Source organism: Eptesicus fuscus, chromosome 7, assembly GCF_027574615.1.
Source record: "Eptesicus fuscus isolate TK198812 chromosome 7, DD_ASM_mEF_20220401, whole genome shotgun sequence".
Classification (NCBI taxonomy): domain Eukaryota; kingdom Metazoa; phylum Chordata; class Mammalia; order Chiroptera; family Vespertilionidae; genus Eptesicus; species Eptesicus fuscus.
The window spans coordinates 101,801,260-101,826,388 of NC_072479.1; the positions used below are offsets into that span (position 1 = coordinate 101,801,260).

At 50.6% G+C, this 25,129-nt stretch overlaps 1 protein-coding gene and 1 non-coding gene across 3 annotated transcripts; one reads left to right on the forward strand and one right to left on the reverse strand.

Annotated features, from left to right (window-relative positions):
• Positions 1-3,476: 3,476 nt before the first annotated feature.
• Positions 3,477-24,317, forward strand: GTPBP1 (GTP binding protein 1). 2 transcript variants are annotated; one of them, XM_054719536.1, is made up of 12 exons: positions 3,477-3,668; positions 6,776-6,887; positions 12,966-13,146; positions 13,687-14,035; positions 17,029-17,152; positions 18,266-18,380; positions 20,255-20,399; positions 20,528-20,710; positions 21,432-21,567; positions 22,119-22,297; positions 22,875-23,075; positions 23,924-24,317. In XM_054719536.1, the coding sequence occupies exons 1-12, from the start codon at positions 3,477-3,479 to the stop codon at positions 24,014-24,016; spliced, it is 2,010 nt and encodes a 669-aa protein (XP_054575511.1). In that variant the 3' UTR covers positions 24,017-24,317. The 2 variants fall into 2 exon arrangements, with proteins under 2 accessions (XP_054575511.1, XP_028005790.1); XM_028149989.2 differs by lacking the exon at positions 3,477-3,668 and adding an exon at positions 3,678-4,308.
• On the reverse strand, positions 4,710-4,840 carry LOC114232720 (small nucleolar RNA SNORA48). Its single transcript, XR_003618810.1, has one exon. It is a non-coding gene; the product is annotated as a small nucleolar RNA SNORA48 (small nucleolar RNA).
• Positions 24,318-25,129: the final 812 nt, after the last annotated feature.

Below are 25,129 nucleotides of genomic sequence, written 5' to 3' on the forward strand. Positions count from 1 at the left end.
AGCTCCTCCTGCGCTGACCGTTCTGTGTCAGTCTGGCGAGCTGTTCACCGGCCGGGCGCACGTTCTCTTAGGTCAGGGGCCCGACCGCGCCACGCTCCCCGGGAGCGCCGAGGCTGAGTCCCGTTCCAAGTAGAGGGAAGAGTCCGATCTCGGGTCCGTGGTGTCCTGTTTCGGTTCACTGCTCACAGCCCAGGTCTCTCGTCCTCCCGGCCGCTGCCTGGAGCTTTCCTCTGGGTTTTCTTAAGGTCTGTCCAAGCGCATTGTGTGCCGGAAGCGTAAACTCAGTCCCGCGTGGATTTCCCCCCCTTTGGCTGCCCCGAGGGCATGTGGAAGGCATCACCAAATATTCACTATCCACCTTAAATGCCCTCCTTTTGGATTTTTGTTCAGAAAATTGGAAAAACAATAAGATGACGCTTACGCCCTAGCCGGTTTGGCTCAGTGGATAGAGCGTCGGCCTGCGGACTGAAGGGTCCCAGGTTCGATCCCCGCCACCTTCTTTGTATCTTGGTTGCGGGCACATCCCCAGTGTGTGTGTGTGTGTGGGGGGGGGGGGGGGTGCGGGAGGCAGTTGATCGATGTTTCTCATCGATATTTCTAACTCTAACCCTCTCCCTTCCTCTCTGTAAAAAATCAATAAAATATATTTGGGGGAAAAAAAGATCACGCTACAATTCCGTCACTTCTTTAACCCTGCTTCAACAGCACCCAACACCATTACACGCAACAGAGTTATCACTTAACACGTTTGAGGACCCACTCTGCGGTTTGGAGTCCTTCAGATAACTTTCGGATTACCTTAAATTTTTGTAATTTGTAAGCCTGCTAAGGGTCACAGATACATTTACACAAGATTAGTTATTGAGGCTTGCATGCATTGTTCTAGGTGCTTCACAAACATAAACTTACTGGTAACTATTCTGTGAGGTAGGTAGTTTTTTTGTTTTTTTTTTTAAGAGGAGAGAACTGACGCTCAGGTTAATTAACTTGCTCTAGGTCACATAGCTAGTAAGTAGTGGATCCAAATTGGAACCCAGGCTCTAACCTGTTTTTAGAAAAAGGATGTCAAGATGGGTAGGGAATTCCCTTTATAAAATGTGACTTTAGACTTCTCTATTCGAGAAGCGCCTACTCTGCGAATAGGACAGAGCCCTGTGATGAGAAGAGCATGCTTTAAAAAAAAGTTTCCATTGATTGCAGAAAGGGGGAGGGAGAAGAGGAGAGAAATCGGAAACATCAATGATGAGAATCATTGATCTTGATCGGCTGCCTCCTGCCCGCCCCCTACTGGGGGTCAGCCCTAAACTCAGGCCTGTATCCTGACTGGGAATCTAAGGGTGACCTCTTGGTTCATGGGTTGATGCCCAACCACTGAGCCACATCTGCCGGGCAAGAGCATGATTTTTAGTATCCCATCAGGTGTCAGCACATTCTGAACGTGAACTCTTTCTGGACAAGCCAGTTTACTAGTAAAATATTAAATATCAATTATTATTCTAAAGTACAATGTCTTGATAGTTTGCTTTTCTGACAAATCAAGATTTTATTTGTAACTACCTCACAGAGAAATACATGGGACAGTGGTGAGCAGCTTAGCCAATCACAAAGGAAAGAACACATTCGAAGAACTAGTACCAAGACATTTGGAGTTGGACGACTTCTTGTCCTGGGTTCCCAGCGGTGTTTGTACACATAAGACTTGAAAACAGGAACAAAACGAGGTTGCCGCTTTCCTTACCGAAACTGAAAGCCATTTTGAATCCTGCCTTTTGTTCACTAAATCCTGTGTTCCAAACCCTAAAGCTTGGACATGTTACCTTCTCAAGTGGCTGCTTTCTTGCTTGCTCCCTGGGACCAGTGGCCTAATCCCTAATTCCATCAAGCTTTTCGGATTTTTGAAACAGGAATTCAAGATACTAAAACTTGGTTGATGGTGTTTTGGATTGGGGCTTTCCACAAGTGGTGATACTGAAAAAAATCATCCATAGGAAACTACCTTAAACAGACCCTAGCTAGATCTCAGTTCCACAGTTCATAAATGTGGTGAGGTGTGTTAAAGAACAAAAGTTCAACCGAGTAAATTTGAAGGTCTAATTGGCTTTATTAAATGATTCACGAATTGGCAGTAGCATCTCATCTAGTAAACAGAAGGGAGCCCCAAGTAGTTGTACAAAACGGAAGGTTTTTATAGGCAGGAGGGTGGGTCAAGGAGGTTAAAAGAATGGGTTGTTTCAGACTAGGTCACCTTCCTTTGGGAGAAGGCAGAGGGATCTTTTCAGGCAGCTTACCTCACCAGTGATCAGGAAGTTGCAGGCTGATTGATTTAAAACTCCACTCCTGCCGAAATCGGTTTGGCTCAGTGGATAGAGCGTCGGCCTGCGGACTCAAGGGTCCCAGGTTCGATTCTGGTCAAGGGCATGTAACCTTGGTTGCGGGCACATCCCCAGTGGGGGTGTGTGCAGGAGGCAGCTGGTCGATGTTTCTCTCTCATCGATGTTTCTAGCTCTCTATCCCTCTCCCTTCCTCTCTGTAAAAAATCAATAAAATATATTTAAAAATAAATAAATAAAAATAAAATTCCACTCCTGGGAGAGAATGAAACTGCATACTGAGTCTTGGTGAAGCTTACCACAGTGACTCCATTTTGGGTCTATTTCTTTTTTAACAGGTGTTTCTGGCTTCTGTTAAGCTTGCTGCATCTTTTTGGTCGCGTAATTGCTCTCTCCGCAGAGACAGTGAATGGAGAATTCTCCCTAAGGTCAGCGTTTCATTAATTGCCTCGCTCTGGCTGCTATAGTATTCCAGGCATCGATCCAATCCTACTATCAAAATTGCCTGGAGATTGCCAGCAGACCGGACCTAGGTCTTCCAGGGACTGCCCTGAGTCACCGAGTTGAGTGGGACGCGCCTGGTGCAGTTTACTATCTCCGTGGGCGGTGGCCCAAGGCGCGGGACCTATCCGATGACCGGATTGGGCCTTGCCCCTGTCCATCATCCGAAGGCTCTGGCGCCGACTGTTTTGCCGTAGGATTTGGAAGTTGAGCACCGCCTCTGGAAACGAGGAGAGGGAAGATAGGTGAAGGTAAACGTTGTGTGTATTTTTCTCCTCATTGGATGGCTACTGTGTCAGTCATACTCTCCGCTGCTCCCGTTGGCGGGAAGGCTCCCGGCTGGTAGCGTGGACACAGTGCTGCCCCGCCCAAGTTGCTATCCGGGCGCGTGACGTCTCAGATATTTGTTGTTGGGGTTTGGGCCTCATTAATTATTCACTAGGTACTTGAAAGGGCTGCAGCGATTGGTGGCTAAGAAGCCTGGCCGATTGTTTCTGAGCTAGCGATAGGTGTCGCCCTCTACGCGGCCGAAAAAGTTGCGCATAAATTATTCCGATGAGGTGTGGGGCGGGGCCACGCATAGATTAGGCAAATGAGCAGGGGAGGGCCGGGAGGCCGGGTACGAATTAGCCTAAGTTATTAAAGATGGCGGCGGAGCGGAGTCGCTCCCCGATGGACTCGCCGGTCCCGGCCTCTATGTTCGCCCCCGAGCCCAGCTCCCCGGGGGCGGCCAGGGCCGCGGCGGCTGCCGCCCGGCTCCACGACGGCTTCGACTCGGACTGCAGCGAGGACGGCGAGGCGCTCAATGGCGAGCCGGAGCTGGACCTCACCAACAAGGTAGGCCCGGGCGCCGGCATCGGCGCTAAATGGGACCAGGTGCCCAGGGGACCCGGAGGTGGGCCGAGCCGTTTCCCGGGCGACTGCGGGGGCGGGAGCGGGAGGGGCCGAGCCCGCCCACCTGCCGGTGCGGACAGTGCCGGGGGTTCCCGGGCGATGGGTGGCCCCGTGCGGCCCCGCACCGCCGTCCTTCTCCCAGCGGCTCCGACCCGGCCTCCCGCCGTCCGGCTCCCGGGGAGATCACAACCCCGCGGCTCCGCCACGTGGAACTCGGGTGCCCGACACCGGCAGCGCCCCGCACGGTGCCACCTCCTCCGATACCGAGAGGGGCCCTCTGGACTGGCCGTGGCAGCCGAGCGTCGGCGGTGGCTTGGGCAGGGGGAGTGGAGGCGCGGGCGGATCGGGTCGTCCGAAGCGAAGCGGGGAGGCGTCTCTTCCTGGTGTCGGGAAAGGAAACAGAAAGTAGTCGCTCAGTCGGGGAGAAGGATGTCTGAGCTTTGTCTACTTGGCAAATCCACCCAAAACAAAATTGAAAGATGGACCTGACCTGTAATCTCGCCATCCTGGGAGTGGAACCACAACTTGTGTGAATGCAGTAATGAAGGACGTTTCAAATCGTGTCCTCTGAGCTCTTGAGAAGGTGGGCAGGAGTTAAGGTCTGACCTTCTGCTTGGCATTGTGGGGGCTGAAAATTAAGTATAAGATGTGACTGTGTTTTGAAGGCGCTGAAGGGAAAGAATGCTAACTTGGGAGCCAGACAAGGTTGGGTTCTGGTAAAAAAAAAAAAAAAAAAAGAAAGAAAAAGAAACAGGCCTGAGGTGGGGGGGGGGGGGGGAGTGTCACTTGCTCCCTTGACAGTAATACAAGACTTAATTGCAGTTTCAGCCCCTCCTAGGTGTGGAATATTGGACTGTAATTTCCTCCTGGACACTAGACAGGTAACCTTTATAAGAGCCCCCTGCCACCCTTCCCCACCAACATTGGTCAGCTGGCCTGAAACAATCTTTTCTTTTGCTAATAACTTTATATATACATATAATTTTATGTGCCCCAGGCATGAATAGCTCTGGCCACCAACACAGGCATCGAGCTAGGATGAACTAACTTTGTCCCTGACTGATATAAGAGCAACACCCACCAATCATGTGCCTCCTTGCCCATTGCCAAGGGGTGCTAATAACTTCCTTATCTGGCCCAGTTTCCTATAAGAATCTTCCACTTTGTACTACTCAGAGCAGGTCTCTTACTTACTAGGTGGGATGCTGCACAATTCATGAATCACTCATAAAGCCAATTAGATCTTTAAGTTTATTTGGTTGAATTTTGTTTTTCTAACAGATTCTTTTCCTGCCTTGCCACTTACAAAGGCTCTGTGACCTTGGGAAAGTTTCGCTTCTCAGTTCTTCAGCTACATGATTTTTTACATACAGATGGTTGTAAAAATGAGAGATGCATATAAGACACCTAGTATGGTGCCTAATACATAACTATTCAGTAAATGAAGTGAACTGAAGAACTGATCATTCCCTATGCAGTTTAATAGCAGCGGATGGAAGATAGAACACCAATACCCCCTCCTACCTGTTGCTGGAAAATTGCAATAGAGATGTTTGTGACCTTACACAGTCTTTGGTGGCAAAATTGCATGAAACTTGGCCCATACTGGAGAAAACTTGCCCCTGCAACCTCAGCAACCAAGTTTCAATTGCTCTTTCTCTCTTTAGTGGCAGCTGAGCTCTTAGAAGCCAGTGGTCGTATCTGGTGCCTCTAATGCCATAAGGAGGATGGCCACGCTGGGAGAGAGGGAAGGTCTGGGGATATGTGGGAGGCAGTGTGACAAGATGCAAAAGACCCAGGCAGCACTCAGGTTACAAGTACAAGCTCTGATGAGTCAACTGGAGAGTTGTAAGAGATGTGCTTGACTCAAGCAGACCAGCTGGATGTCAATTCATGGTCAGGTTGCTGAAGAAACCTGAAAACAGTGGGAAATTGCAGGGTAGTGTTGCAAAGAGAGTAATATCTTCATTTCCTGGCCACCTTCTTTAATGTTCCAGAATAGCGAAGTGGTTCTTCATCACATAGCTGGGGAAGTCCACCTCATTATCTTAAAGTTGAGAAACTGTATGTATATAAATATTGGTGATATTGAAAAGAAAAATGACCATTTAGAGAGAGAAAAGGAATGAGTTGATAGAGTCTTGAGAAAAAGATTAGAAGCTGTAAGTTCTGCACTTGCTATAATTATATGTGGAGATCTAAGGCTTTGAAAGTTTCCAAAGTGAGAAATAATTAGTGGCTAGTTTCATCCAAGAAGGTTTTTTTTTTTTTGAATGCTTGTGAAGAAAACTGTACTTACCACTTACTGAGCTTTGGACTAGATGCTTACATGTTACCTTATTTGGTCTTTACAGTGACGTGGCCTAAAGGTGCAGGTGGTATTATCTACATTTTGTAGATTGAAAAAAATGAGACTGAGAGAGATTAAGCTCTTTGTCCAAGGTCACACAAGAATGGTTAGAGAATGGCTATTGTTAAATGCCCTCCCCAAATAAGTGGTTGATACTTTAATGTTATTGTCACAGATTTGTAAAATGATCGTGCTAATGCCCATCTTAGTGGTAATGGTGTTTTGTTGATGAAGAAAAAACAACAACAAGATAGCCAAGGCAAAATGGAACAGAATTCTTTTGTTATTATGGCAACCATTGGTCTAGGGTGGAGGGCATGGCAGTATAGGAGAGCTTTGTCCTATGAGGTGCAAGCTGTAGATAGAAGACTTTGGCATGTGGGTGTGAAGCATTGCTCATCAATTTCTACCCACAATGTCAGGTTCTCAGTCATTGTTGGTCCTTCCCCTCCTGTTAAGCAGCTGGAGGCAGGCTGCTCACACCCTCTTTTCTGTGGGGTGTTTCAGACTAGTCATTTTAGTACATTATAAAACTCAACTCATATAAGGCCTTAGGCTCAAAGGCTATTTCAGGAGTGGCAGAGGGCATGAGGGGGCTTTGTAGCTGTTTTAGATTAGGGTGCCTGGGGTTCAGTCAGGGCCTTTGGCTGTGGTGCTCTTCTAGTAAGGGTGGTCCTAAGGCTGTTGGTTTCTTTTCTAGCTGGTTCTAGTGAGCCCTACATCAGAGCAGTATGACAGCCTACTTCGGCAGATGTGGGAGAGGATGGACGAGGGATGCGGAGAGACCATATATGTCATTGGGCAGGGATCAGGTGAGCATAGTTTTCCTTTCACTTTATTTTTTAAAAATTATTTAGAGCACATTTCCCATCTTTTACCCATTTTCTTGATCAGTGTCTGCAGAACTGTTTGGGAGGATATAAAAGCATCATGTGATAATGTTAATTCCCACCTTTTTGGTCATAATATGCTTGACTTGAAAGATTCACTTTCCAAGCGGTTTTACAGATGCTTCTTTTCTGCCTCCATTTGCATAAAGGGGAATGAAGCACAAAGCAAGGGAACTCCTGTCCCAGGTATAGAGCAAGCCACAGGCCTAGAATTCAGTCTTCCCCTCCAGCCCACTTTACAGAGCCCATTGCTACTCATTGTCTGCTCAGCAGAGAACTTACGTGATCCTTCTTGATGTCAGCAAGAAGGAGACGCCGGAATTCTTCTCTTCAGCAAGGCTGTCTTGCCCCACACCACACTGACCACTCAGTCTTGCACACTGACCACGCAGTGTGGATAGTTGTGCTAACAGAAGCCCTCTCTTCTCCCTGTGAGATCCCATCAGACATGTAGACTTGGTAGCATTCTGGAAGGAACTGGTTATTGTACTCCAGCCTGCTTATTCCATTGTAATGGGGCTGTTGTAGAGGAAGGCAGCTTCCATAACAGAATCCCACATTATGTCTTGGGTATTCTCCCCCACCCCCAGTCATTCCTCCTTTATCCTTGCAATACAAGGCCTACTTCCTTCATCTTCATTATGACACTGTGCTGAAATGACAGCTGGGCTTGTTAATGATTATGAATTTAGCCTGTCCCAGAACTTGTCTGTCATCTTTGCAGGAAGCCTCAGTAGGGCTTGGTGTATCATTAAAGGAACAGCTCTCTTTGTGAATGTAGGCTTTGTAAAGGCAGATAATAATTCTTTTGTTGACTGAGTTTAAGATGGAGAAGATCTCAATATCATTCTTTATTTGGCAAATACCTATTAAGTCTCTTCTAAGGGCTTGATACTGTTGCAAAGTAGTTTTGGATACTAAAATCTGGTCTCTGTCCCAAGGAGGAAAGATAGCATATATACAAATAACCTCAGTAGAGAACAGTATTTAGAAATGCTCAAAAGTGACACAAAGAAGAAGGGCTTGATCTCCAATTACTGCTGTGCCTTCCTTTGAAATGTTTTTCTTATCTATCCTTTCCTTTCCATCTTTGCTGCCACCGCTTGGTTTTGGTCTTATCACCCTTTGCATGTCAAGAAAGGGAGGGGGTTGGTTAGCATTGTCAAGTGCTAGAGAGACAGCAAGGAGAGTTGGGTTCAGAAAAAGCCACTCGTTTGGTGACTAGGGGATCACTGCCAGCCTTTTGAAACCTTTGTGTCAGGATAGGATGAACTGCTGTGATAGGATGAACCATCAGAGACCACTTCATGCTTGTAGAACTGAAGAAACCACATCTAGATCAATTTTGACAAGTGGTGGGACTGTTCTTTGAAGACCCAGATTCCTAACACACCCTCCTCTGCCCCCAGTTCTTTAATGTGGACTCTTGGTGAATTTTCCTGTACCCTGGCAGCTGACAACTAATTAACCCGTTCATGACAAAGCATAAGATGTCAAACATTCATTAACACATCTCCACACCCAGGCATTATCTTTGCATCTATCAACTGGGTGTTATTAGATTCACAGTGACTCCTTCCTGCTGGAATTATTTCGAGGTCATTACTAGTTAAACAAGCTGAACATCAAACAGAGGACTAAACCAGATGCAAGGCCCAGGGGTCGGCTTCAGCACCTGCTTCCTGTGTGTGCCTGGCGCCTCACCTCTGTTGATCACATCCTTTGCCTGTAAAATGAGGATAATGACATCCTTCCCCACCCTCCTCTGAGAAATTTTGTATGAATAAATTAGGCATTAAACATTCTAAGCAGTATAGAGGAATGTGCTCTTTAAGTATACATTCCCAATTTAAGATTGATCTTATAAAAGGGGACAATCTGGCCCAGTAGTTAGTTCAGGGTCTGGAGTCTGGCAGGTCTGAATTTGCCTATTGGCTCTAACTTTTCTTAAAAAGGGGAGAGTAGTAGTGTCATGGTGAAGGTTAACACTTGGCACACAGTAAGCATTATATAAATGTTAGCTACTATTAATAGTTGCAGTAATAATTTTTTAAGGGTTCCAGGTCTTAGTTGATTTACCATGAGATTGCTTTCAAAAAAATCTTGTTAATTATTTTTTTAAAATATATTTTATTGATTTTTACAGAGAGGAAGGGAGAGGGGTAGAGTTAGAAACATCGATGAGAGAGAAACATCCATCAGCTGCCTCCTGCACACCCCCTGCTGGGGATTGAGCATACAACCAAAGTACATGCCCTTGACTGGAATCGAACCCGGGACCCTTTAGTCCGTAGGCTGACGCTCTATTTACAGAGCCAGACCGGTTAGGGCAGAATCTTGTTAATTTGTCAGATATTAAGTTACAACTTTCTAAGAGCCAGGTCCTGTATTAAAAGTTCAGGGAACAAAGGAAGAGTGTTAAGTCTTGGTGGAGAGTCAGGAAAAGCTTCAAAGAGGCTGTGACCCTTGAATTGGTTGTAAAGGATGGTAGGAGTTTTCTGGGTAAAGGCAGGCAGAGTGAGTGAGCGGAGGAGGCCACAGGCACAGAGGCAGTGGCCAGTGTGGAGGATGTGGTGGGCCAGCGGTGATCCAGTAAAGTAGGAGCGTAGCGTGTGAGGTTGGGAGTGCCAGTTAGGGGGTCCTTGAATGCCATACCGAAGAGTTTAGGCTTTTACCCTAAAAGTTCGGAGAACCTTTGCATCACGTTGAGCAGGAGAGTGCATATAGAAAAGGTAAGTCAGGTGGCAGGACGGAAGTCTCATTGAGGGTCAGGTGTGGGTGAACAGTGGCCGTTAGTGATTGGACCGCTGCGGCTTTTCTCCTTGGCCTTTGTCTCCACTTCTACCGAGTGAGGACTGCAGTGCCTGCTGGAGAAGGGGAGTATGACAGGGCGTTGTACCATCTGGGAGCTCTGGAGGGACAAGGTGGTATTGGTCATCGCCCCCAGGTGTGGAACAGGACTTGAAAACATTGCTTTTTGTTGTGTCAGAATCAAGAAACGGTGGCTAGAATTTGGGGATCTGGCAAGAATGGCAGGATTGGCAGGCCTTGTCCAAGGAACACTTCCAGCAAGTTCTTCTCTGGCCCAGATGTCCAGAGCTCAGTTGGCCATGCATTTAGAAACTCCTCAGCCCAGCTGCTCCTTCTTTGTTCATGTGGTTTGCATTTTACAAACACTGAGAACTTGATATAGGAAAGGCATCCCACATGGGGGATCCAGGGAATGTCTGAGTTTGACTTCTTTCCTGAAGATGCTTATGTAGAGGGAGGGAAGACGTGCATCCAGAACACTGTTCCACAAGATGTAGTGTGTGGGAAATGCCGTACGTGAGCAGAATAGGTAGGAGACGTGCTGGTGGGTTTTGTAGGATAGGAAATACATAAGCAAAGGTGTGGAGCTGGGGAAGTGCAGGGGACCTGGGGAGGGGATGGTGACCGGGTCACTTGCACTGGGACAGAACTGAGGAGGGGGTGTGGAGTCAGTGGGGAGGCCTTTAAGGAACTGAAACTGAACCTGCTGGGCCTGGGAAGCCATTCCCAGGCTTTGACTAGGACAGTTGGTCGGCAAACTGCAGCTTGTGAGCCACATGCGGCTCTTTGGCCCCTTGAGTGTGGCTCTTCCACAAGATACCATGTGCGGGCGCGCACGTACAGTGTGAGTGAAACTTCATGGCCCATGCGCAGAAGTCGGTTTTCGGCTCTCAAAAGAAATTTCAATCGTTGTACTGTTGATATTTGGCTCTGTTGACTAATGAGTTTGCCGACCACTGGGCTAGGACGTGACAACATGAGAGCTTCTTTGTCTAGGAGCATGGACTTGTGTCTACGCAGGATGGGTTGGAGGAACAGAGACTGGATTTGCTAAGAACAGTTAGGGGTCTGTTGTGGTGACTGAGGTAGAATCAGGGCCTGAAGCAGACTTGTGGCGTTGGGTTGGCCAAAAGAGTAGAGCAGGGACAAAGAAAGAAGGGCAGATATAAAGCCAGAATCAGCGGGACTGGAGTGGAGCATTCAGCGTGGGTGACTGGGAGGATGGCGCTGTCTTCAGAAATAGGGAAGGCAAGAGGAGGAACTGGTTTGGCATTAAGAGGAACCCTTGCCAGAGGAAAAGGCTCTCGGTTTGGAATCAGAAGACCTAAGCTCACACAACCCTTCGGCACTCTGCCAGCTCCGAGTCCTCTCTGGGTTCTGTTTACCCCGCTGTTAAAAGGGAAGAGGAATGCCCTCAGAGGGTTGCAGTGAGGACTAAAGTGACTTACTGATGGTGTTAGTTTTTGTGCTGTTGTTTAAAGGGAGGGGCTTGGGTTGTTGAGTTTAGACATCAGGCTTCCAAGAGTCATCCAGACAATTGGGAATTCATTCTAGAGTCCTGGGAAGAGGACAGTGTTAGAAATGAAAGGGTTTATTTATTTATTGATTTTTTGTAGGTTTTTAAATGACAGTTGAAGCCATAGTATGAGATAGTCAAGGGGAATGCTCAGAGGATAGAGAAGAGGGCCACTGCCTGACTACTGGAAAAGCCTGGCTTTTAAGGACAGGAGCAGGAAGAGCCTCAGAGTAGACAGAGAAAGGAACCCGAGAGGAGGGGGATCAGGAGAGTTCATGCATCGGCAAGCAGGGTGGAGGGAGGCGAGCAGTGTCAAATACTGTTGTGGTTGAGAAAGGGGCATCGGGTGAGGGGTTAGAAAGCCATTGAGGACTTGAAAACTAGTTTCTTCTAGAGTTATAAGATTCAGGATAGGACGGTGATAGTCAGCAAGTCTCAATTACTCTTTTGAGATGCTCGGTGGTAAAAGGAGGAACAGAGGAGATGGTCGCTCAGGAGATAAGCAGGGGAAGTGAGGATGGGTTTCCTTTTCCTAATTTAGGAATGACTGAGCTTGTCCATAGGGGGAGAGGTAGGGGGAAGAGGAAGAGAGGGTGTGAGAAGGTGTTTGGGAGGCAGTAAAAGAGATTAGGCCCATGCTGGCGGATTAGACAGAGGCTGGAGGAGAAGCTGAAGGAGTGATTGTGGAAATTATGACATCAAGTGGAGGCGCTGATGGGAGTTGTCATAAATAGACTCTCAATAAATGATTGGTTAATTGGTTCCTCCCTTCCTCATCCTGAGCTCAGACTCATTTTTCCATCTATTTGCTAGACATTTCACTGGAGCTACCTCAGTCAAAATTCTATTTCTAAAATCATTCTTAAGTTCTCCCCCCATTTTCCTTTGTCTCCTGTCCTCATCATTGCTTGCCGGGATTATGAGAATGACTTCCTAACTGGGCTCCCCCTTTCCGGTCTCTCACTTGTCGGTGTACACTTTTTACCGCTGCCCAGGAGATCTTCGGGTCATGTTACTCCCTTGCCTAAACCCCCAAGGCTTCCCGTTGCCTGGTGCATAATGTGTTTTGCTGCTAATGTCTGTCTGCTTAACCGCTTCCACCTCTTCTGTGGTCTCCTGCCACTTGACATCCTGCTCCCCAGCACACCGAGCTGCTACTGGCCCCTGAATGTGCTGTGACCTGCCATGCTCCATGCTTAGCCTCTCTGCCTAGGACACCTTTCCTCCTTTTCTCTGCAAGCCCATTTTCACACTTGGAGGCCCAGCAGCCTGCAAAGCTGCCCTCCGCTTCCCCAGGCAGCCTAGTTGCTCATACTTTACATTCTCTTTGTCCAGTTCTATAGTATAATATTCACGTTGTATTGCCATTAATTAATTTCCTGTCTCTCCCACTGGGCTGTGAGCTCGCTAAGGGCACCTGTATTCCCAGGACTCAGCATGAGGCTTGGCATAAAACCCAGGAAGAGTCTCAGTGATTACTATTGAATGAATTAATGAGTGTCCTGCTTAATGGGGAGGCCTGTGGCACTATTATTTATTAACTCTGCGTGTGCCCAAGTTTTTTAAAAGTGTCAGCTAGAGAGAGCCATGTCCTCTGGTGCCTGGGGTGGGCCTTCGTTAGGGCTAGACTGTCTGGCTTGTAGGAACACTGATGTCTGGGCTCTTGTCACCAGATGGGACTGAGTACGGGCTGAGTGAAGCTGACATGGAGGCCTCCTACGCCACAGTGAAAAGCATGGCCGAACAGATAGAGGCCGACGTCATCCTCCTGCGGGAACGTCAAGAAGCTGGGGGCCGTGTGCGTGATTACCTGGTCCGGAAGCGAGTAGGAGACAATGACTTCCTGGAGGTCAGGTGAGGAGGCCTCAGGAGTCCCTGCAGCATGAGTCGTGATGGAGCCTCTGACACCTAGCTTGTCAGCTTCACCCCTTCCCTGCTGAGTCATGGAAAGAGTGTCCAGAGACACCATAGCACCTTTCGCTGTTTCTGCACCTCCCCATCCCTAATATTTCCACTTGGGAAGAGTGGGAGAGAGGCCAGCCATTCGTTCTGTGGCTGCATTTTCTTTCTTATCGGCCTGTGAGTCTAGAAACCGGGGTGATGGAGGAGGCATTTTGTGCCTCTCTTGGCTCTGGGACCCCTCTCCAGCAGCTTTGGGGTAGCTAGTGGGAGTTAAGGAGAAAGCCACTCTGGTGGGAGCCCAGTTCCTCCTGAATAACCCTTTCTGCTCCCTGGAGAATACCTCCAGGCACATTCCCACGGGCTTACCCAGGAGTGGGAGGGGCAGTGAGCTGGAGAGGCTCAGGAGCAAGCCTGTCCTTACAGACCCCGCTGGTGGGTGTCCCGTCTCACCCACTAACTCTCACGTGGATGTCTGGGTTCCTGTACTCGCAGGGTAGCAGTAGTGGGCAACGTGGATGCTGGCAAAAGCACGCTTCTGGGGGTCCTGACACACGGGGAGCTGGACAATGGCCGAGGCTTTGCCCGCCAGAAACTCTTCCGCCACAAACATGAGATCGAATCTGGTCGCACCAGCAGTGTGGGCAACGACATCCTGGGCTTTGACAGCGAAGGCAATGTGGTGAACAAGCCAGACAGCCACGGCGGCAGCCTGGAGTGGACAAAGATCTGTGAGAAATCCACTAAAGTGATTACCTTCATCGACTTGGCTGGCCACGAGAAGTACCTGAAGACCACGGTCTTCGGCATGACGGGCCACTTGCCTGACTTCTGCATGCTCATGGTGAGTGCGGCGCTCCCGGGCGGGCGTCCACGGACCGTGGAGGGTGTGGCTCTGTGCACGGGTTTGGAATTGTTCTGAGGCTGAAGCCCGTTGGTTTGGGGCTTTGACACTGGGTAAGGGTGACAAGTTTTGCCAGGGTCCTCTGAGCTCTACAGTCATCTCAAGGGGTTACTTTGAGGAGGTGGCACCAGGTGGAACCCTCAGAGAGGGGGGCCAGGGGGAAGAAATGGAGGAGAGCACAAACAGCAGTCAAGAGGCGCCTGAGAGGTGGCCTCTTCCGGAGCCTGGAATGAGTGTGCTTGTTGAGAGGATGCTGCGTGCCTGGCACCCTGCCGGCCTGGAGATGCAGCAGTGAACGGCCGGCCTGGGCTCCGGAGAGCTCACAGCCTGGCAGGAATAGATTTGTGAGCAGCTCATGTATGTAGATGAACTGAAAAGGAAAGGGAGCAGAGGCCTGTGTTGGATCATGGTGCTAAGCTTGTATTTGGGTCCCTTTGATCTTCCTGCCTGGACAGTGGGATTCTGTGAGGCCCACAACCTTGGTGGCAGCTTCACAGCTTTCACAGACAGAACAAGCAAGCACGTTTTCCTTCGGCAGGTCCTCGAAGCCCTTCCCCATATCCCAGGCCCTCCAGCTGCTTGCATTAAGTGTAGTAAACACAGGCATCTGTTCAGAGCGAACTCGATCAAGTTGTCCCACAAACACAGGTTCTCAGGCGAAGTCTCCCCAGACTCAGACTAAAGAGAGGCGGGGCATCTGGATGAACACTGTGGGCTCTCTGCCCAGGCTTCTTGGGATCGCAGTGTGATTTCATTTCCTGTATCTTTGATCATTGCAAGGGGCCATTACCAGCCTGGACTGGGCTAAGGAAACATGCCCTCCAAGAAGGGGTTTCAATGGATGGTCCTTGGGGCATTTGGGGGTGGTATTAAGAAAGGTATAGCCCTGGCCGGTTCAGTCAGCCTGTGGACTGAAGGGTCCCGGGTTCAATTCCGGTCAGGGGCACATGCCCAGGTTTCGGGCTTGATCCCCAGTGCGGGGCGTGCATGAGGCAGCCGTTCAATGGTTCTCTCTTATCATTGATGTTTCCATCTCTCTCTCCCTCTCTCTTCCTCTCTGAAATCAATAAAAATGTATTTTTTTTTAAAAAAAGAAAGGTATAGACATCAGTCAGTTTAAAATGAGCACTTTTCTAACTGAGCTACAGTGAGAAAGGCCAATTTTTGGAAACATCTTCACCCATATGAAATGTTAAATATTATCTGACTTTTGGGCCAGATATAAATATTAAAATTTTCTGTAGAAAATAATGAAATGTTTTATTATTATTCTATGGCAGTCTATTTCCAGGAGAGTAGGGGCATCGTCAAAGCAATAGAGCTCTCTCTTTTCCAGGTTGGGCAGAACTAAAGCAAGTCTGGGTTGAATAGGAAAGGTTGGAGGGAATGGGAAAAATTAGGAGGGAAGATGGGGGCAGTGTCTTGTAGGTGAAAGCACAGGTATGGGACATCTGTGTCACTGGGCTCATCTGTGAACTGGCATGATCAAATCTCATAACGATTTTAATTTTATTTTGTTTTAGTAAATAACACATTTATGTGATACAAAAATAAAAAGGTACCAAAAGGCTTATAGTGAAAAGTCTCCCTTCCTCACTCGGTCCAGTTTCCACCCAGCGGCAAGTAGTATTTCCAGTTTCTCATGTATCCAGAGATATTCGTAATCATACCAGCAAAAGTGTGTATATTCTCTTCCTCCAATTTCAAACATTCAGAAAAGTTGAAAGAATAGTATAATGAATACTGTAAACTCGCCACTCAGATTCAACAATTGACATTTTGCTATACTTATTTGTACATGTGATGGATGTGTGTGGGTTTGTTTTTTGCCTGAAGCATCTGAAAGTAGATTATAGACATTTCAACTCTTCGCCCCCAAGTACTTCAGCACACAGCTCCTAAAAGTAACAACTGGTTCCTACTGTTACTGCAGCCAAGAAGGTGAACGAGGGCTCCCTAAATCCTCCAGTATCTAGTCCAGAAGTATTTATATTTCTCAGATGTTTCCCAAATGTCGTACATCTGCTTTTTTCAACAGTAACCCATTCACCATTTTTTTTAATGGTAGTGAGCTATATACATCTTGCTTTTTCCCCTTAAAATCATATCTTAGAGATTATCCCACATCAGGAGGTAAGTTTCCTCTTTTTTGGTACGGCTGGCCCACTTGTGCATGTGCCTAATTCATTTAACCAGCCTCTGTGGTGATGTTTAAAAACCTTTATTATGGGAAGGAATAGTAACAGTAATAACATCAGCCTTTGCTTGAGCACCTAACTCATGCTAGTTGTGTGCTGGACCTCTGACATGTTATGACATTTAAACTTCAAGTGACCCTCTACAGTGGATATTATCCCCCCAATTTATAGATGGGGACACTGAGACAGGGTTGTTAAACTGAATTCACTTTGATGACCTGTTGTTTTCCCAGATTGTCTGGGCTTGTCTTTTTTTTTGAATTTTAAATAAAGCTTTATTGTTGAAAGTATTACATATGTCCCCCTTTTCCCCCCTGTTGACCTCCTCCAGCCTGCCCCTGCCCCTGCCCCCAGGCCTTCACCACCCTATTATCTATCTGGTCCATGGGTTATGTGTATGTGCATACAAGGTCTTTGGTTGATTATCTCCCTCCCACCCACCCTCCCTCACCTTCACTCCGAGATTCCGTACTCTGTGGACTTGTCTTTTATTGTTTCCAAGTCTCCTCAGATTTTGATAGCCCACAATGTTGAATCGGGTTAAAGCAATCTGTGCCGAGCCCAGCTTTCATCTGTAGCCGTTTAGTTCCTGGCCTGAGACTTGTGCCCCTGCGTCCAATTCTGATGCGGCCTCAGAGATGGGCGCGCTCTCCCGTCAGCGGTCGTTAAGTCTCTGTGCCACCAGCAGCAACCTCTGTCTCCCTTGCCCTGATAGTTCTTTCTGTGTTGGGGCAGGTGGGCAGCAATGCTGGCATCGTGGGGATGACCAAGGAGCACCTGGGCTTGGCATTGGCACTCAATGTGCCTGTTTTTGTGGTGGTCACCAAGATTGATATGTGTCCTGCTAACATCTTGCAAGGTAAGTGAAGCCTCCAGCTAGCAGCAGTCTCTGTTCGGGGCTGCCCGCCCTGTGGCTCCTTGGTGGTCTGCTGCCAGGGCTTCAGCCCAGAGCCTTCAGCTTCCTTATCTTGTGCTCAGACCTCGCCTGAGTTTCCCATCAGCCCAGAACCTTCTGCCTTCTCCCTGCTCAGCTCTTGGTCTGAGCATAGCCTGGAATCACCCCCTGCACTTTGTTCTTTCTGGTTCCAAATGCAGGATTCTTGAGGCCTCTAATCTGGCACCTCTTTCCAGATGGCCTCAGACGGAAGGGGTTGGGTTTTACCATGTAAGCTGGATGTATGTGGCAACATTGGGGCAGGGGGTCTGGTAATGTTGTTGTTGTTTGTTTTTTTAATATGTTTTCATTGATTTCTTTTACAAAGAGAGGAAGGTAGAGGAATAGAGAGATAGAATCATCAACGAGAGAGAAACATCAAAGATCAGCTGTCTCCTGCACGCCCCCTACTGGGGATCGAGCCTGCAGCCCAGGCATGTGCCTTGACCGAAAATCAAACTGGTAACCTTTTGGTTCAGGGTCGATGCTAAACCACTGAGCCACGCCGGCCAGGCTGATAATGTTTTAGCACCAAAGGCTTCAAAACAGGTGCAGGACTAGGCCTTCGTGCATTTCTCCCTCATTGCTGCAGATGGGAGGAGAGAAATGGAGAGCGGTCCTTTGGGAGGGCCTCATAAGGACCTCTGCAGGTGTCTGAATGGCCTAGAGATCCTTTTGTCAGATGCTTCTTTCCCCAGGAAGCAGAGCATTCTGAGAAGAACATTGTCCCTATAGACGCCCCTACCACCCCTCTCACCTTCCCCCATCACTTACAGGATGCGGGTCTTCTAGAGATGAAAGAAATCCAATGGGTTTCAGACTCGTAACCTCAGCAGACAGGCCCCATCGTGCTCTGTTTCTACTCTAGCAAGCACACATCCACCCAAAGTTTGGATCCTCCTTTTTGCTTCTCCAGGCATTGTGGCATTTAACATTCTGTCTCCTGCTTGCAGTAGTGATGAGTGGACCTGTCTTGCCCTAAAAGCCAGGCCATAGAGAAGCCTGTGTCCCCTAATTCTGTTCCTTCCCCCCTTTAAGAAACCCTGAAGCTGTTACAGCGCCTGCTGAAGTCGCCAGGCTGCCGGAAGATCCCCGTGCTGGTGCAGAGCAAGGATGATGTGATCGTTACCGCCTCCAACTTCAGCTCGGAGAGGTAAGAGGGTAGAGAGCACTCACTTCTGGGCGGGCACAGATGGCGTGAAGTGGACTCTCGTGGTCTCAGCACAAGGTCTCCCAGGCTGGCAGGTGCCTCAGATTCTGAGGAGCTAGCCTCGCTGAGGTTGGAATCCCAGCTGAGACCTCAGTGTCCTTGTCTGTGAAATGGGAATGATGTTCCCTTCTCCGTAGGGCTCTCGTAGGGGTTGGAAATGGCTTATGGAAAGCACTTAGCACTGTGCCTGGCTCCTGTGTAATAGAAAACTGCCATTTTTATAACTTATTCTATATTTTTATACTGTTGTTTCTCAAAAACTCTCGAGTCACAAGTCATTTTAGGCCTTTACTCATTAACATATCCTGTGATTCTATAAATATATTTGGATGTCTGTTGTGTGCCAGGCTCTTCATCTCAGCATTGAGGTTTCAGAGTTGACTCGGGCACTAGCCTTGTCTTCAAGGTGGTCAGCTCCTTGGTCAGAGATACTCTTTGTACTTTGTTAACTCTGTTCCTTCTCCCAAAGTCTTGGGGCTGCTTAGAGCCATCTGCCTTCTTGCTTGGTCTGTAGTACAGGACCCTGGCATTTGGCCTGTTGCTCTGCCCTGACAGTGTCTTCAGTACCACCATTTGACCAGCAGAGGGGGTACATTTCAGCTGCCCCCATTTTATCTTATTTAAAAAATTGTGTGTGTGTGTGTTTTTAGAGAGAGATAGGAAGGGAGAGGGAGAGAGAGAAACATCGATGTGAGAGTGAAACATCTGCTGCCTCCTGCACATCCCCTACCTGGGATTGAGCCCGCAACTTGGGTATGTGCCCTGACCGGAAATCGAACCAAGCTTTGGTGCACAGGACGATGCCCAACCAACTGAGCCACACCAGCCAGGGCAGCTGCCCCCATTTTATTTTATTTTTTTATTATTTTATTTTTTTAAAATATATTTTATTGATTTTTCACAGAGAGAAAGGGAGAGGGATAGAGAGCTAGAAACATCAATGAGAGAGATACATCGACCAGCTGCCTCCCGCACATCCCCCACTGGGGATGTGCCCGCAACCAATGTACATGCCCTTGACCGGAATCGAACCTGGGACCCTTCAGTCCGCAGACCGACGCTCTATCCACTGAGCTAAACCGGTTTCGGCAGCTGCCCCCATTTTAATTCACTGAGTTTTTCTGGTGCCTGTTCTGTGCAGGCCCTATTCTAGGAGCTATGGGGATATATAATTCCTGATCTCCAGGAGTTGGATTAACCCTGGATAGGAGATACAGAGCCACTGAGAGAAATGACCGCAAGTCAGACATAGTTACGTGTAACAGTGACACAAAAAGTTCAAGAGCTGAGAGGAGTCGAGTGCCCGTCTAGGAAGGGTTCCTGGAAGAAGCAGCACTGGGCGTGCCCTGAAGGATGAGAGGGCTTGGTAGTTGGATAAGAGGGAAGCAATTCAGGCAGGAGGATCAGAGTGGACAAATACAAGGAAGCGTAAAAGAATCAAGCTTTTAGAAGAAAGTAAGTCCTCTGGTCTGGCTGGAATATAGGAATTTAAGAGAAATAAACCTGCGGATGTTGCGAGGAGGGATGCCGGCTGTTTTCTCTGTAATGGGAAGAGGATTGAGGGTTTTAAGCAAGTATGCATGCACTTTAGGAAGAAGCAGTTGTGAGTGCCTGAAATAGGTCAGTGGAAGAGGGACGGAGAGAGGGGACAGATTTTAGAGACAAGGCTGAGTACGAGGAGAAGGCCTGAGAGTCGGGCCAGAGGGGAGGCGGATGAGGGGCCGTGGGCCTCCCAGGAGCCCTCTTGCTGCTCCCATCCTGTCAGGCAGGCTGGCCTCCTGAGCTCCTGTCTTTCTTTTTATTCACCCGCCACGTAGGATGTGCCCGATATTCCAGATCTCCAACGTTACGGGCGAGAACCTAGATCTGCTGAAGATGTTCCTCAACCTCCTCTCCCCCCGCACCAGCTACCGGGAGGAGGAGCCGGCTGAGTTTCAGATTGATGACACTTACTCTGTGCCGGTGCGTGGCTTCTGGGCGAGCAGGGCGGGAGGCTGGGCGGGCACTTCCCACAAGGGGCGTTGGGTTGGGTGTGTGGTGGAAAGGGGCTGAGTGGGGATAGACTCACTGGGCCAGGGTCTTCTCTGCAGGGTGTGGGGACAGTGGTGTCAGGGACAACACTCAGGGGCCTGATCAAGCTGAATGACACGCTGCTGCTGGGCCCAGATCCTCTGGGTAACTTCCTGTCCATTGCTGTGAAGTCGATCCATCGCAAGCGCATGCCTGTCAAGGAGGTGCGGGGGGGCCAGACAGCCTCCTTTGCGCTGAAGAAGGTGAGTGTCGATAATACTCTAACTCCCCTGAGAGTCCGTGTTTTACTAGGCTCGGGTCTGTCTCCGGTCCTCATGGCTGCTCTGCAAGCCAGAGCTTACTGACCTCACCTCCAGAGGAGGAACGGAGCTTAGCCAGCCTGAGTGACATGCCCAGGAGTGCACAGGTGGTACGTGCTAGAGCTGGGACTTGAGCCAGGCCTGCTGCCTCCTGAGCTTGTTTCTCCCTCCAGTGCTTGAGCAGGGTGTCCTGAGCTCAGTGGTGAGGTCAGACAGGCATCTCCCTGCTGTGTTGAGGGCCATTGGGGTCCATGCCAACGCCTCTTCCCATTCCGCCTCCTGTCCCCAGGAATGGGGTGAGGGTTAGCTCTAGGATCACCTACCTTCTCCGCCCACCAAATTAGCCAGCAACATGAGGCTGTCTCTATTCCCCCCCCACCCCCACCCCCGTCATGTCATACTCGCCCTGTTCCTTCCTTCCACCCATTGCTTACCTGCCTTTTCTCTCATCACCCACTTAACTCTTACCCATCCTTGAAGGCCCCGCTGAAATGCCGCTTCCTGCATGACCCTGACTAGCTAAAAGCTGCCTAGCTAAAAGGTGCAGGGAGGGCAAGGCCGAGTGGGCGGTCCTCATTCCCAGAAGGTCGGCTAGTCCTTGGGAGCCAGGGGCTGCAGCCGAAGGCACATTGTGCCTGAGGTCTGGGGTTCCTCTTTCTTTCAGATTAAGCGCTCATCCATCCGGAAGGGCATGGTGATGGTTTCCCCGCGTTTGAATCCCCAAGCATCTTGGGAATTTGAGGCCGAGATCCTCGTCCTCCACCACCCCACCACGATTAGCCCACGCTACCAAGCCATGGGTAGGTGTCTAAAGGGTTGCCAGCCCAGGAGGCCCCCCCACTCTAGCTCTTTTACAAAGTACTCCAGTGACCCGAACCCAAAAGTTTCAACTCCATCCAGGAGGTCTCCTTCCTGCTTAGTGATGCTGCCTTTTCCGCCCACGGCTGTAGCGTTTATTCAGTCCTGCAGACAAACCGAGTGCCGGCTGTGTGCCTGCTCGGTGTCTGCTGAACGCTTCTGTGTCAGGTGTTGCCAGGTGCTGGGGACAAAGGCCAGATAGGCAAGGGCCCTGCCCTCAGGAAGCCAACAGGTTAGAGAGACACATGCAAACACAGTGCCCTATATTCAGGAACCAGGACCGTGGGCCCAGGGGCAGGTGGGGTCTAACTGGAGGACAAGGTAGGTGAGTTCGAGGCACGATCAGGTCTCAGTGCAGCCTCCGCTCACTCGGCTCCCCTGGCCTGCCCAGGCTCAGCCTGCCGCAGCTCAAGCGTATTTCATGCTTTCACTCTGCCTCCCTGCCCCGAGGCTACTGGTGGCTCAAGCCTGTCTGCCCTGGCTCCCTTGGCAGTGCACTGTGGGAGCATCAGGCAGACGGCCACCATTCTGAGCATGGACAAGGACTGTCTACGCACTGGGGACAAGGCCACGGTGCACTTCCGCTTTATCAAGACCCCCGAGTACCTGCACATAGACCAGCGGCTGGTGTTCCGGGAAGGCCGCACCAAGGCTGTGGGCACCATCACCAAGGTATGGCTGGGCAGACCTCACCTGCCCCCAGCAGACACCAGGGCCACTGGCCCGCAAGCACAGCAGGGGCTTCTGGAGAGGCCTTGCGGGATTTCCTGACCTGCTGGGGCCTAGGCTCCAGTCCCTGCCTCGGGAGAGCTGGACCAGGGCATTCCTCCCGGGTGATAGCCATGTTTCAGATGTTTCCGGCTGCTGGGACAGTCACTGCTGGGGCCTGAGGTTAAAACCTGCCCAGACTCTGGTTCCAGGGGCCGCAAGGTCCTAGGGCTGGAGATGCAGTTGATGTTCTGAGGAGTCTTAGCCCGTATGGGAGCCTGGAGTTCAGCTCACCAGGCTCTGGCAGGCAGGGCCCCGTCTGGGAGCTGGGCTGAGTGGGAGGGGCTGAGGATCCCTGGCTGAGAGAAGAACAGCCAGAACAGGGGATAAGATGGAGCTCTGGATGGGGAGAGAACACCTGGGCCCCCCCAAGACCAGCCAGGCTGGGAGTGAGCAGTCCCTGAGGGGGCGGGGAGCCGGCCGCTGAGCTGATGGCACTGCCTGCAGCTCTAGCCTCATCCTCACCCCTTGGCTCCTGCAGCTCCTCCAGACCACCAACAACTCCCCGATGAACTCCAAGCCTCAGCAGATTAAAATGCAGTCAACGAAAAAAGGCCCCCTGACCAAACGAGAAGATGGGGGCCCCCCTGGAGGGCCGTCCGTAGGGGTGCCTCCCCCTGGAGACGAAGCGGGCTCCCTGGGGGCTGCGCAGTCAGCTGCGTCCAGCAGTCTCCAGCCAACGGTGAGCATGCCTCCCCGCCGTCCTGGACCCCTGACCACCTCGGGCGGGTGCAGGCAGGGCGATGGGGTGTGGCTGTCACAGAGTCAGGGTGACGTGTGAGAGCCCCGGCAGCCTCTGCCTGCTGCCACGTCTGCACAGACGGGTTCCACAGCCCCAGGCGCAGGTGCTTTCTGAGCATGCGCTGTTGGCCTCTGAAGGCGCCGTTTTTTCAAACTTGGAGCTGTGGCCTACATAGGAGCAATTTCATTGGTCCTGATGAGCATTTGAGAGTTTCCCACATTTCCGAGTCCCCTTTCCTAGTAAGAATAGATATGTGAGGGTGAGGGTGCCGAGTCCAGAAGGTTTGAAAATCTCTGCCTTAGAGTCTCTCCTGTGCCCTCCCCCAACATGACACCTCCTGAGGGGCCGGTGGCCTTGGCCCTGTGTCATTGTGGCTGTCACTCAGCATCCCCTGCCAGCTCTGTCCCGGGTTCTTCCCTTTCAGAGTCTTTCTCCAGCCGACCCGCCTCTGGGGACGGAAGCTTTTGCTGCACCTGTTCTTTCTGTTCTCCCCATAGCTTTCCTCTGGCTCCGTCATTCCTTTCTCTTCCCTCCTATCAGTGGTGGCAGGTGTGGTTCCTACTTCCTTTGTGCTTCTCTGAGCTCTCATGCCCTTGCCACGTGACCCACCTTCCCAGCAGGCAGGCAGAGCAGGCCCTTGCTCCACCTGACCAGCAGAGCCATGCTCAGGCGAGGCTGGGACCACACTGCCTGCTCGTCGTCTGCTGCCCCTGCTCCTCCGCTGCCCCTCCCTGCTCCCCTCCCTGTTCCCCGTGGCCCGCTGCTCCTCACGCTCCTTTCTCTTTCAGCTCAAGCCCAGCAGTGGGGGCCGGCGGCGAGGGGGCCAGCGTCACAAGGTGAAGAACCAGGGGGCCTGCATGACTCCTGCCAGTGGCTGCTGAATTTCTCCTTCCCACCCAAGGGATTCTCCTGCTCTGGCCACGCTCCATCCGATGGGCCAGAGCAGCCACCACCCTCCCCAGGCCACAGCCGGAGCCTCATCATTCCCCAGCCCTGGTTCCCGGGGCTCTAATTTATAGGCCGAGGACGACGGCAGACTTCCGGAGCACTACCATCTCCCGCCCTCTTGCCCGCCTTCTTCCTCACTCAGTTTTTGTACATCTGGGCCCTTAGTTTGTATTCTTTTTATTTTCTCTCGTATGTGTGTGCGTGTGCGTGCGTGTGTGTGCGTGTGTGTGCGTGTGTGTGCGTGTGTGCGTGCGCAGGAGTATGGCCACTCAGGGCCCTGGCCGTCTTTCTTCTCTTCCTTTCCTCCTCCATGGCTGGCCCCGGCCCCCAGGAGCTGTCCGTCCGCGTGTGTCTGTGAGAACTTGAGGGCTGTGAGGAGCTGACGGCCCCCTCCCAGTGCTGCTCTGTGCCGGAGCCTCCTCCTGGGACTTGGGGCTTTTGGCAGGGTCGACAGTGCTGGCTTCCTCTTTTCCCTCCCTCTTTCTCCTTAAACCCCCAAACAGGAATGCCAAAAGCTCTTACATTGTAACCTGTAGATAGTGGAGGGGAGAGGCGATTGGATTGTGGGGTCCTCCCTGCCCTTAACTCCAACCCATGCCACTGACCCAGAGACAGCTGGTGGCTTTTCCTTCCCCGGCGACAATCCCGTTTGCCTGGCTGGTCAGGGCAACTCCTGCTCTGCGGTTCTGCCGAGCCTCCGAGCTGCCTCCTGCTTGGACCTTGAATCTTACTGGGTCTTGGGGCACTGATGACCTAGACGGGTGTCGCCGGCTCAGGGTCATGCTCACTAGCACCTCCTTTTGGTGGGGGGTGGGGTGTTCCTCTGAGCCAGGCTGGGAGTGGAACCCCTCCTTCCCACCATAACTCCGCCACATCACCCCAGCGTGGCTGCTGCAGGAGCACAACAGGGAATGGCCTGAACCCCAGGTTTGGAAGCCCCGGTTGGGATAGGGGGAGGCAGGTGCAGGCCCTGCACAGAGCAGGAAGCCCTCTGGGAGAATCACTGCCTAGAGCGGGGGAGGGGTGCCAGGCCCAGAGGCAGTGTG

What these genes read in the sequence shown, in the direction of transcription:
- GTPBP1 (XM_054719536.1), top strand. Translation starts at nt 3,477, where the DNA reads ATGGCGGCGGAGCGGAGTCGCTCCCCGATGGACTCGCCGGTCCCGGCC. An exon ending in CCTCCTTTGCGCTGAAGAAG is followed by an intron (nt 20,711 to 21,431) that starts GTGAGTGTCGAT and finishes TCTTTCTTTCAG; the next exon opens with ATTAAGCGCTCATCCATCCG. An exon ending in CTGTGGGCACCATCACCAAG is followed by an intron (nt 22,298 to 22,874) that starts GTATGGCTGGGC and finishes TGGCTCCTGCAG; the next exon opens with CTCCTCCAGACCACCAACAA.